At 47.6% G+C, this 9,526-nt stretch overlaps 1 protein-coding gene across 1 annotated transcript in view; it reads left to right on the top strand.

Moving 5' to 3' along the window:
- CPPED1 (calcineurin like phosphoesterase domain containing 1) overlaps window positions 1–7,962 on the top strand; it is a 61,177-nt gene extending 53,215 nt beyond the window's left edge. The window contains exon 4 of the mRNA XM_063143018.1: window positions 7,715–7,962. Within this exon, the coding sequence (XP_062999088.1) occupies window positions 7,715–7,947 (233 nt within the window). The 3' untranslated portion in view covers window positions 7,948–7,962. The remainder of the gene's footprint in view (window positions 1–7,714) is intronic.
- The last annotated feature ends 1,564 nt before the right edge of the window (window positions 7,963–9,526 follow it).

Raw genomic sequence — 9,526 nt, forward strand, 5'->3', positions numbered from 1 at the left:
AAAGCATCCTTGACAGATGGTTGTCCAGCTGCCTCTTGAAGGCCTCTAGTGTGGGAGAGCCCGCAACCTCCCTAGGTAACGGATTCCATTGTCGTACTGCTCTAACAGTCAGGAAGTTTTTCCTGATGTCCAGCTGGAATCTGGCTTCCTTTAACTTGATCCCATTATTCCGTGTCCTGCACTCTGGAAGGATTGAGAAGAGATCCTGGCCCTCCTCTGTGTGACAACCTTTCAAATATTGAAGACTGCTATCTTGTCTCCCCTCAATCTTCTCTTCCCCAGGCTAAACATGCCCAGTTCTTTCAGTCTCTCTTCATAGGGCTTTGTTTCCAGACTCTTGATCATCCTGTTTGCCCTCCTCTGAACACGCTCCAGCTTGTCTGCGTCCTACATCTCGATTAAAATAGAAAAAGCAAAGTAATTAATAACACGACAATAAAAAGACTTAACTGCACCCAGGGCCGGCCCTACCATGAGGCAGAATGAGGCCGTTACCTCAGATAGCAGATGCTGGGAGGCAGCAGTAATGTGTTGGAAGAGAGAACAGGGTGCCAAGCAGCCTGCTGTGTGTCCCCTAAGCTAACCTGCTTCTTCAGGTGCAGCAGAGGATGGTGTCTCATCGCTACTATTGAAGAAACAGTCTAATCAGCTTTTGAACATGGAACAGGAGAGGGCGCCATCTTGTTTTTTTGCCTCAGGCAGCAAAATGTCTTGGGCAACCCAACTGATTTAAAAACTCCTTCAGCAACAGACCAGCTTCGACACCAAAAGCCCGCCTGAATAAAAATGTCTCCACCATCCAACAGAAGGACACTGGCCTGGAATCCATGCCATTTCCAACGTGATTCATCCTTCCCGATGCTGAATTTGCCTAGTTGGAAATGACACATCTGTTAACTTCCTGGTGCTGAATCCCTTACCTTGGGAGGCTGGGGGGGAGGGGGCCACATGCAGTTGGTGTTGATACCAGCTTTGATTTGGTACTCCGGAACCTGCTGCAACTCCCTACTAAAATCATAAGAAGTTTCAGGTAGTTTGAAATACAGGCGCCCCAGAGAATACAAGCAGGAGAAAGCAGCGAAAATGCTTCCTTTTATGGGAAGGGAAGTTGACCCAGTAAAAGGTATCCCCTCTCTCGCTTAGTCTCCTGGGGCCCTGGTTGTCATGTAGGAAAATTGTTCTTTATAGCTGGCGGAGACAAGACTAATGTTGCCTGTCAGACCGCTTCTCCCTGCACCAGTTCCACGGCTTTTATATATTCTGTTCCGGCGTCTTGCAATTACAAAGGCACTACGACACTGATTCGGCTCCCGGAGGCAGCCTTTCTTCTGCTTTCACAGCCGTCAGCCCTTGCGGATGGCACGAAGGGATCGAGGAAACGCCAGAAACGTCCGGCCCAGCAAGAGAATTTCCCTTCCGAAGGTGCAGCGGAAACGATATTGTCTGGAAAACGTAAGACTTCCCCCTACACTTCTGACTCCAAATGTTTTCCCATTAAAGCACCAAGTGAAGCAATGGATACGTGAGTACTCTTAGGAGTGTAGGAAGCTCCATATACTGAGGACTCATAGGAGCACAGGAAGCTCCGTACACTGAAGACTCATAGGAGCACAGAAAGCTCTGTATACTGAGAACTTGTAGAGCACAGGAAGCTCTGTGTACTGAGGACTCATAGGAGCACAGGAAGCTCCGTGTCCTGAGGACTCATGTGAGCACAGGAAGCTCCATACACTGAAGACTCGTAGGAGCACAGGAAGCTCCGTATACTGAGGACTCGTAGGAGCACAGGAAGCTCCGTATACTGAAGACTCGTAGGAGCACAGGAAGCTCCGTATACTGAAGACTCGTAGGAGCACAGGAAGCTCTGTATACTGAGGACTTGTAGAGCACAGGAAGCTCCGTATACCGAGGACTTCTAGAGCACAGGAAGCTCCATATACTGAGGACTCGTAGGAGCACAGGAAGCTCCGTATACTGAAGACTCGTAGGAGCACAGGAAGCTCCATATACTGAAGACTCGTAGGAGCACAGGAAGCTCTGTATACTGAGGACTTGTAGAGCACAGGAAGCTCCATATACTGAAGACTCGTAGGAGCACAGGAGGCTCTGTATACTGAGGACTTGTAGAGCACAGGAAGCTCCGTATACTGGGGACTTCTAGAGTACAGGAAGCTCCGTATACTGAAGACTCATAGGAGCACGGGAAGCTCCGTATACTGAATCGGAGCACTGGCCTGTCTTGCTCAGTATTGTTGACACTGGCTGGCAATGGCTCTCTGTGTTCTCAGAAAAGTGTTTTTCCCACCCTACCTTCCACAGGGCAAGCAGGTTCTCTCCCATTAAACCCCTGTTCCTCCTCCAACTGCCTTCTGCAGGTTTGGCTTTATAGTTTTTAGTGGGGGAAGCTGAGAAAGTAGAGAAGGAAAACAAACTACAGGCTGAAGTGATCATTATGTTCAGGGTTAGCCATGCTAGTAATCAAGTAGAAAAAGGGGAGACTATTTTCTCTCTCAAAATACTAGAATTCCTCTGCCCTCTCTCTTCCCCCGGCCCTCCTGGTGGTATCCCATCAGCCACTGCTGGGGGAAAAAAAACCCAGCAGCTCTCCTAGAGCGGCACTCGCTTCTTCTCTTGCCAAGGAACTCTATAGCCAGTGTGGAAAGTCAACTCAATGCATCAGAAAACTCCATGGAGCCCGCAAAACAACGGTTGTGCAGGAACTGTCCTCTGCGCAGTGTGGATATTCAGTGTGGACTGTTTTCAAAAAAAAACACCCCACCTCCACTGTGGGGTGGAGTTTTCCTGCCAGCCAACACATTTCTCCACGGTGGTGTAAAAACTCGACTGTGGTGTTCTAAAACCACCGTTCAGAAACATGTTGTCTGAACTGAGCTGTCGCGTGACCCATTTCCCCCCCCCATTTTTGGCTCCACGGGAGGTGTTCAGGCTGCCCTCACAAAAAAGAACCCGCCAGACGGAGGCCACGCCAAGCGAAAAGATAACCAGCAGCGGCCGCTGCTAGCAAAACACCCGCTTGGCTTTCCAGCCCTGGCATAGTCCTGGCGGCTGAAGCGGCCTATTTCGCTTCCTGATCAAAATGAACCTCCTTTTCTTCGGCACACGACTCTGCAAACTTCGCCTTACCTGGGCTCGACGTTGCATCTATAATTCAGCGTAATCAACTTCAAAAAGCTGCTTTGCCAACCCGACCCTCGGCTTCCGAGATGAGCAGACTTTTTTCCCCAAAAAGCAAAACCTTGGGCAGGACTTTCAGAATATTTTAAAACGTGTTTTTGACACACATAAAAATAAAGGAAGTTCTGATGAAGGTGGCGGCGGGGGAGGGACCCAGCCACTAGCTATATAATGTCTCGGAAGCTGTTTTATCGTTGTCACATCATCAAAGCCGGTTCTATCTAATGATGCGTGAAACATCTTCCGCTTGAGCTGTATTTGGGGCAGGAATTGCGTTTCCTCTGCGGTTCATTGCGGGGGTGGGGGGAAGGTTGAGTTTGTTGATTTTTATGGCGAAACAGCTCGTAATGTTTTTGTGCATGTGCGGCGTCCCAGCGGCTATAACGTGGGGGTTTGCATGGAGAGATCCCCCTCTTCAGAGAGCCGCCCTCCTCGACTAGGGAGTGACGGATGCGGTGAAGGGGCAGGACCGGAGGCCTGTTTATTTTATTTATTTATTTACAGTATTTGCAGTATATGCTCCTCTACATCCAAAAGATTTCAGAGCAGAGAACAACAGATAAAAGAAAAGAATGAAAAATGCCATGTTAAAAATGGCTATTTTTTAAAAAAATGTTCTTATAGAAACTGAGTTCTGGTAAAACCACGGCCGGTCATTCAAGAAAAGCTTCCTGGAACAATGACGTTTTCAGGAGGGACCGCGAGCCACACAATCTTGGCACCTGCCTGACCTCCAAAGGCAGGGAATTCCATAGGAAGGGGGCCACCACGCTGAAGGCTCTGCTGCTAGTGGTCTCCAATTGGACCACAGGTCCATCTGGAACTCCCAGGGACATGCCCTCAGATGCCCTCGGTGACTGGGCAGGTTGGTAAGGGTGAGGGCATTCTCTCAGGTATCCTGGTTCCAAGTTCTTTAAGGCTTTGCCCACTAGTATTAGAACCTTACACCTGGCCTGGTGGCAAATAGGCAGCCAGTGCAGTTCCCCGATAATGCCGGTTCTTCCCTGTTGTCTTTCTGTCGCCCCATTTTGACTGCAGCTCTATCGGCACTCACCACCTCCGTTTGCTGTTGGAAGGAGGGATGCCCCAGGGAGGGAAAACTATTGTCACTTAGCGAAATGGCTTCCCACTGATTCAGCATACCCTTGAGGTACAGAGGGGCCTGTATTGTCAACGTTCAGTTGGCTGGTGGGGGCAGAACGACAAAGAAGCCTTCCTCCTCGCTTTTACTCACCTGCTGCGAAATCCCCAGGGAATTAAATGGAGCCTTTCCTCCCGCGTCACCCTCTCCGTCAGCCCACGCCGTTACGAGTGGCCTGTCTCGCCCCATCCACAGTAAAACGGAGTCAATAACAATTAAGAAGCCATCATAGCAAGCCAGCTTGTTAGAGGAGTTGACAGTTTCATCGGGAACTTGAAGGAACTGCGGCTCGGCGAAAATTGAACTGGACGTTGGATTGACAGCAACCAGAGCGTTAACGGGCTGGGGTCAGCTTCACGGAATATATTACTCCGGTGTTATTTGAGTCGCACACATTTCCTGTTTGTTTCGGGGCATAATTCTAAGCGCTGGTTATTATTACCTGTAACCCTTAAACAGCTTGGGGTGTGTGCGTTTTTTTATCCAAAGCACTACAGGTTTAATTTAGCTTGTTTAGCTAAATTTAACTTTTTGGGTACTCTGTAGTACTTTGGATGCCTTTTTTAAAAAAAATAATTTTCAAGTTGCCTGGTAAACAAAAGCCAACTTGGGGGGTGGGTGGAGTTCTGGGGTGCCAAAATGCTGCCCCCCCCCCCAGTGATCTCCTGAACTTGCCCATTCCTGTCATAAACGTAGGGTAGATTACTTAAAGAACCTGCTCGGAACCTCTGGTCCTCACCCAATGCTCTGCCTCCACCCGATGAGTCGAGGCAAAGGGCTACAAGAGACAGGGCCTTTTCAGTGGTGGCATCCCAATTCGGAATATCCCCTCCTCACGGAGAGACCCGCCCAGGCCCTGCATCACCTGCTTTTCGCCACCAGGGGGGAAACGTTCTATTCCCCTAAACGTTTTAAGATCTGTTTTAGTGCTTTTAAATCTCTGCGCTTGGTTTTGTTTGTTTTGATTTTATTATATCTTACGCCCTCACCACTGGTTTTCCTTTGTGCCGTTTTATTTTGCACTGTTCTGTTATTGATTTATTGTGATGTTATATCTTAGGGTGTTTTTTCAAAAAATTTACTTGTATGCTGCCCTGAGACCTTTGGTTATTGGGTTGTCTAAAAGCATGATAAATGAGTCAATAAATAGTTCTGGGACTGGAGGAATCTCAGGGTAAGACCTTTTTCATAGAATCATAGAATAGCAGAGTTGGAAGGGGCCTACGAGGCCATCGAGTCCAACCCCCTGCTCAATGCAGGAATCCACCCTAAAGCATCCCTGACAGATGGTTGTCCAGCTGCCCCTTGAATGCCTCTAGTGTGGGAGAGCCCACAACCTCACCAGGCAACTGATTCCATTGTCGTACTGCTCTAACAGTCAGGAAGTTTTCCTGATGTCCAACTGGAATCTGGCTTCCTTTAACTTGAGCCCGTTATTCCGTGTCCTGCACTCTGGGAGGATCGAGAAGAGATCCTGGCCCTCCTCTGTGTGACAACCTTTCAAGTATTTGAAGAGTGCTATCATGTCTCCCCTCAATCTTCTCTTCTCCAGGCTAAACCTGTCCAGTTCTTTCAGTCTCTCGTCATAGGGCTTTGTTTCCAGACCCCTGATCATCCTGGTTGCCCTCCTCTGAACACGCTTTCCTTCTGCCTCTACCTGTAAATTAAGACTGGATGTTGCCATGCCTCCAAATTTCTGGGCACCCCACAGAAGTGTTAGCAGAAGTGGGTCTTCTTTGGCAATAGGGAATATTACCCTCTGCAGTCTCTGTTATACACCTGCAAAAGACTCAAACCAGTGTATTTTGCCATTTTGGAATTGATCCCTACAGTATTTTCCTTCCTTTGTTCTTGACTGCTGCTTCATCATTCTGAGTTTGTTGGTTTTTTTAAATTGTGATTTATTGGGATTGGGGGGGGGTATTATAAGCCATCCTAAAAGGAAAACTAATAAGGCAGGGTAATAAATGTTTTTAAATAAATAAAATAAGTGGTAAATTTAACAGCTGTGCCATTTTGCAAGGCGATTGCACCAGCAAGTGACCTTTAAAATTAAAAACCCCATCAATTAAATTTTTAATCAAACCTTTAGCTGTAGAACAAGATGGCTTTCCTACGATGAACTCCAGACAAATTGATTGTGAAACTGACACATTTTAAAACGGTATTGCGGAGCGGGGGGGGGGGGGGATGTATCACTGGTGAAAAGTTTTAGTGAGATTTCTGGGACTTATAACAACTTGAGGATGATCAGCAAATGATCTGTATTTGAAGCTGAGGGAGAATCTCTCATTTCAACCCTTGCTGGATCTGCTGGCAAAAGAAATTGTCAGCTCGTAATCATACGAATTCCCATTCCATTTTCACACAGGTCTCCAGAGAGTTACCAGTGATGGGTTTTAACTTCAAATTGAGAGCTCAGATAGAAGACCAGAGGGGGTTTAAGCTCGAATGTTTTTAAATACTTAATAAGCTAGCTGTTTTGCAGATGGAATGACTCAACTCTTCTTAGTAAAGACCATGGCAACTGGTAGGTCTTCAGGTTGGATTGGCCTTCCCCAACCTGGTGCCCTCCAGATCTTTGGGACTTCAACTTCCATCAGACCCAGTCATCTTAGCCAAGGGTCAGGAATCCTGGGAATTGTAGTCGAAAACATCAGGAGGGCACCAAGTTGGGCCAAGCTGGGCTACACATTGAAAGTTCAGTACTGCAAGGTACGCAACTCTCAAACGTCATAATTCATAATACTTTGATCCTGCTTAATGTACTAAAATCCCGAAGGATTTTAATAGAATAATATAAAAAACCAAGGTAAAAGAATGAATCGTTAAAAGCATTAATTGTGTGTTCATGGAGTTACTAGCACAAGCAAACACCTCTCTCGTTCTCAATCCCCAGTTCAATTTGTGCGCATTTCCTCAGCCAAATGAAGTCTAGGAAGGAAACTTGCACAAATTTGGGAGGTGTGCGAAAATTTGGGGAGACGTCTGCAAACCTCCCATTTCATCGTTGCTCGATTTATGCAAGTTCCCCATTTGCGCTGTGCGAGCGGCGGTTGCAAACGCGAACGGGAATCTGGCACGGGACAGGCAGGGACATAATTGCTAAAAATATATATGCTTGTTTGCCAACCCCTATTTGTTGTTATAGACTGCAGGTTTTAGATGTATCTAAACACAACAAAAACAGTAAGTACATCTAAAGTGGAGGAAGAGGAGGCAGAGGAGAAAGGCCATATCGTAAAACAGATCCATTGCACAGTAACCATTTACCTTACCCTTGACTATAGATAAGCAAAGAATCTGCCTTCCTTCACTGCCTTGAAGCTGATATTTCTTTACCCAAAGGAGTGACCACACTCTTCTTTCTTCAAACAGGTGTTAAAGCGGTGTTTTCCGGGCACTACCACAGAAACGGCGGAGGGACGCACAACGGTCTTGACATGGTGGTTTCGTCGGCCATCGGATGCCAGTTGGGAGAAGACACCCATGGGCTGAGAGTAGTCGCTGTCACTCCGGAAAAGATCACTCACAGATACTACAGTTTAGACGAAATGAGTAATCATCAAGGAATCGAAAAAGAGCTTACGGCTTTGATGAAGCCAAATTAGCCCTTTCCTTGCCAATATATATATATATATGTGACCAATCCCAACCAGGTATCACACTCTGTTCCTCTCCGCCGCCCTGCCGCCCTCTGTATTTATGCAATTTAAAACACCCAGGCCAAAGCAACAATTCTTGCCAAATTGACCAATTACCAAACACCTACACCAGCAAATCTGAAAGCCATAGCAGAGGCAAAAAGCTTGGAATTTCCTTCCAGGGTGTGTATAAATGTAACCTGTACTAAAAAAAGAAACAACTGCACGATTGCTTTTGTAATTCGGGTGGTGGTGGTGGTATTCTAAGAATGCGCTCTTCTCGGAATCAGCTGCTCTATGGTGGTGTTTCAATGCGCTTGCGGACGGACGCAGGGCATTCTGCCTACGTGACAGACCAATAAACAAAAGGGTGCAACAAATCAAAATCCCGTGTAATGGAACAAGACAGGGTTCAGCGGCAATTCAAAACACAGACTGGCCAGGCACCTGCGATTGTATAAGGGCTTTAATAACACCTAAATATTGTGTACATGTCTCTAAGAGATGGAGGAATGAAGGGGACTGAGACTGGGCATGTTTAGCCTGGAGAAGAGAAGATTGAGGGGAGACATGATAGCACTCTTCAAGTCCTTGAAAGGTTGTCACACAGAGGAGGGCCAGGATCTCTTCTCGATCCTCCCAGAGTGCAGGACACGGAATAACGGGCTCAAGTTAAAGGAAGCCAGATTCCAGCTGGACATCAGGAAAAACTTCCTGAGTGTTAGAGCAGTACGACAATGGAACCAGTTACCTAGAGAGGTTGTGGGCTCTCCCACACTAGAGGCCTTCAAGAGGCAGCTGGACAACCATCTGTCAGGGATGCTTTAGGGTGGATTCCTGCATCGAGCAGGGGGTTGGACTCGATGGCCTTAGAGGTCCCGTCCAACTCTACTCTTCTGTGATTCTATGATTGTCTTCTCCGCATCTTTCCTAAAGGGGGGAAGGCGCACTGCACTGCACATGGGGCTTTCCCAACCGGAAAACCCGCCTGCGGGGAAGGCTACTCCCTGGGTGAAACAAGGTTTGAAAATCCACGCGGGAGGAAATGAGGTCGGGTGTGTGTGTGGCCACGCCCCCTGATGTCATACAGCCTGCAGAGAGCTGGAGGGGAGGTCCTCCGGCCCACCACCCATGAATCACTGTGCACCCCTTCCCTAAGGGGAAAGGATTTTCCACCCTATGCCACAAATCCTTTGTGCACCAGTTTCCTCCCCAACCCACCAAGATTCCCTTGCCGCGACATCCTGGGTCAATATACGCACAAACAGAGACAGGAGGTTCTTCTGGGTCAATTGGGGATGTGGAATTCGCGCCCTATGAGCTTGTGGTGGACTACAACTTCCATCAGTCTTGGCCATTGTCCATGTACCTGGAGCTCATGGGAGATGTAACCCAAGAACATCCAGAAGGCGGCAGTTTTCCCACCTAGATGATAGAGCTAAGGAAATCCCTCCCCTGCCGCCCCCACAATTGACTCCCCCATTTACACTTGGTGAGTTTCATTCGTTTTGTGTGGTGAAGGACCTGGAATCTTCAAATGAGTCCA

This window comes from Elgaria multicarinata, chromosome 17, assembly GCF_023053635.1.
Source record: "Elgaria multicarinata webbii isolate HBS135686 ecotype San Diego chromosome 17, rElgMul1.1.pri, whole genome shotgun sequence".
In the NCBI taxonomy this organism is placed as follows: Eukaryota; Metazoa; Chordata; class Lepidosauria; order Squamata; family Anguidae; genus Elgaria; species Elgaria multicarinata.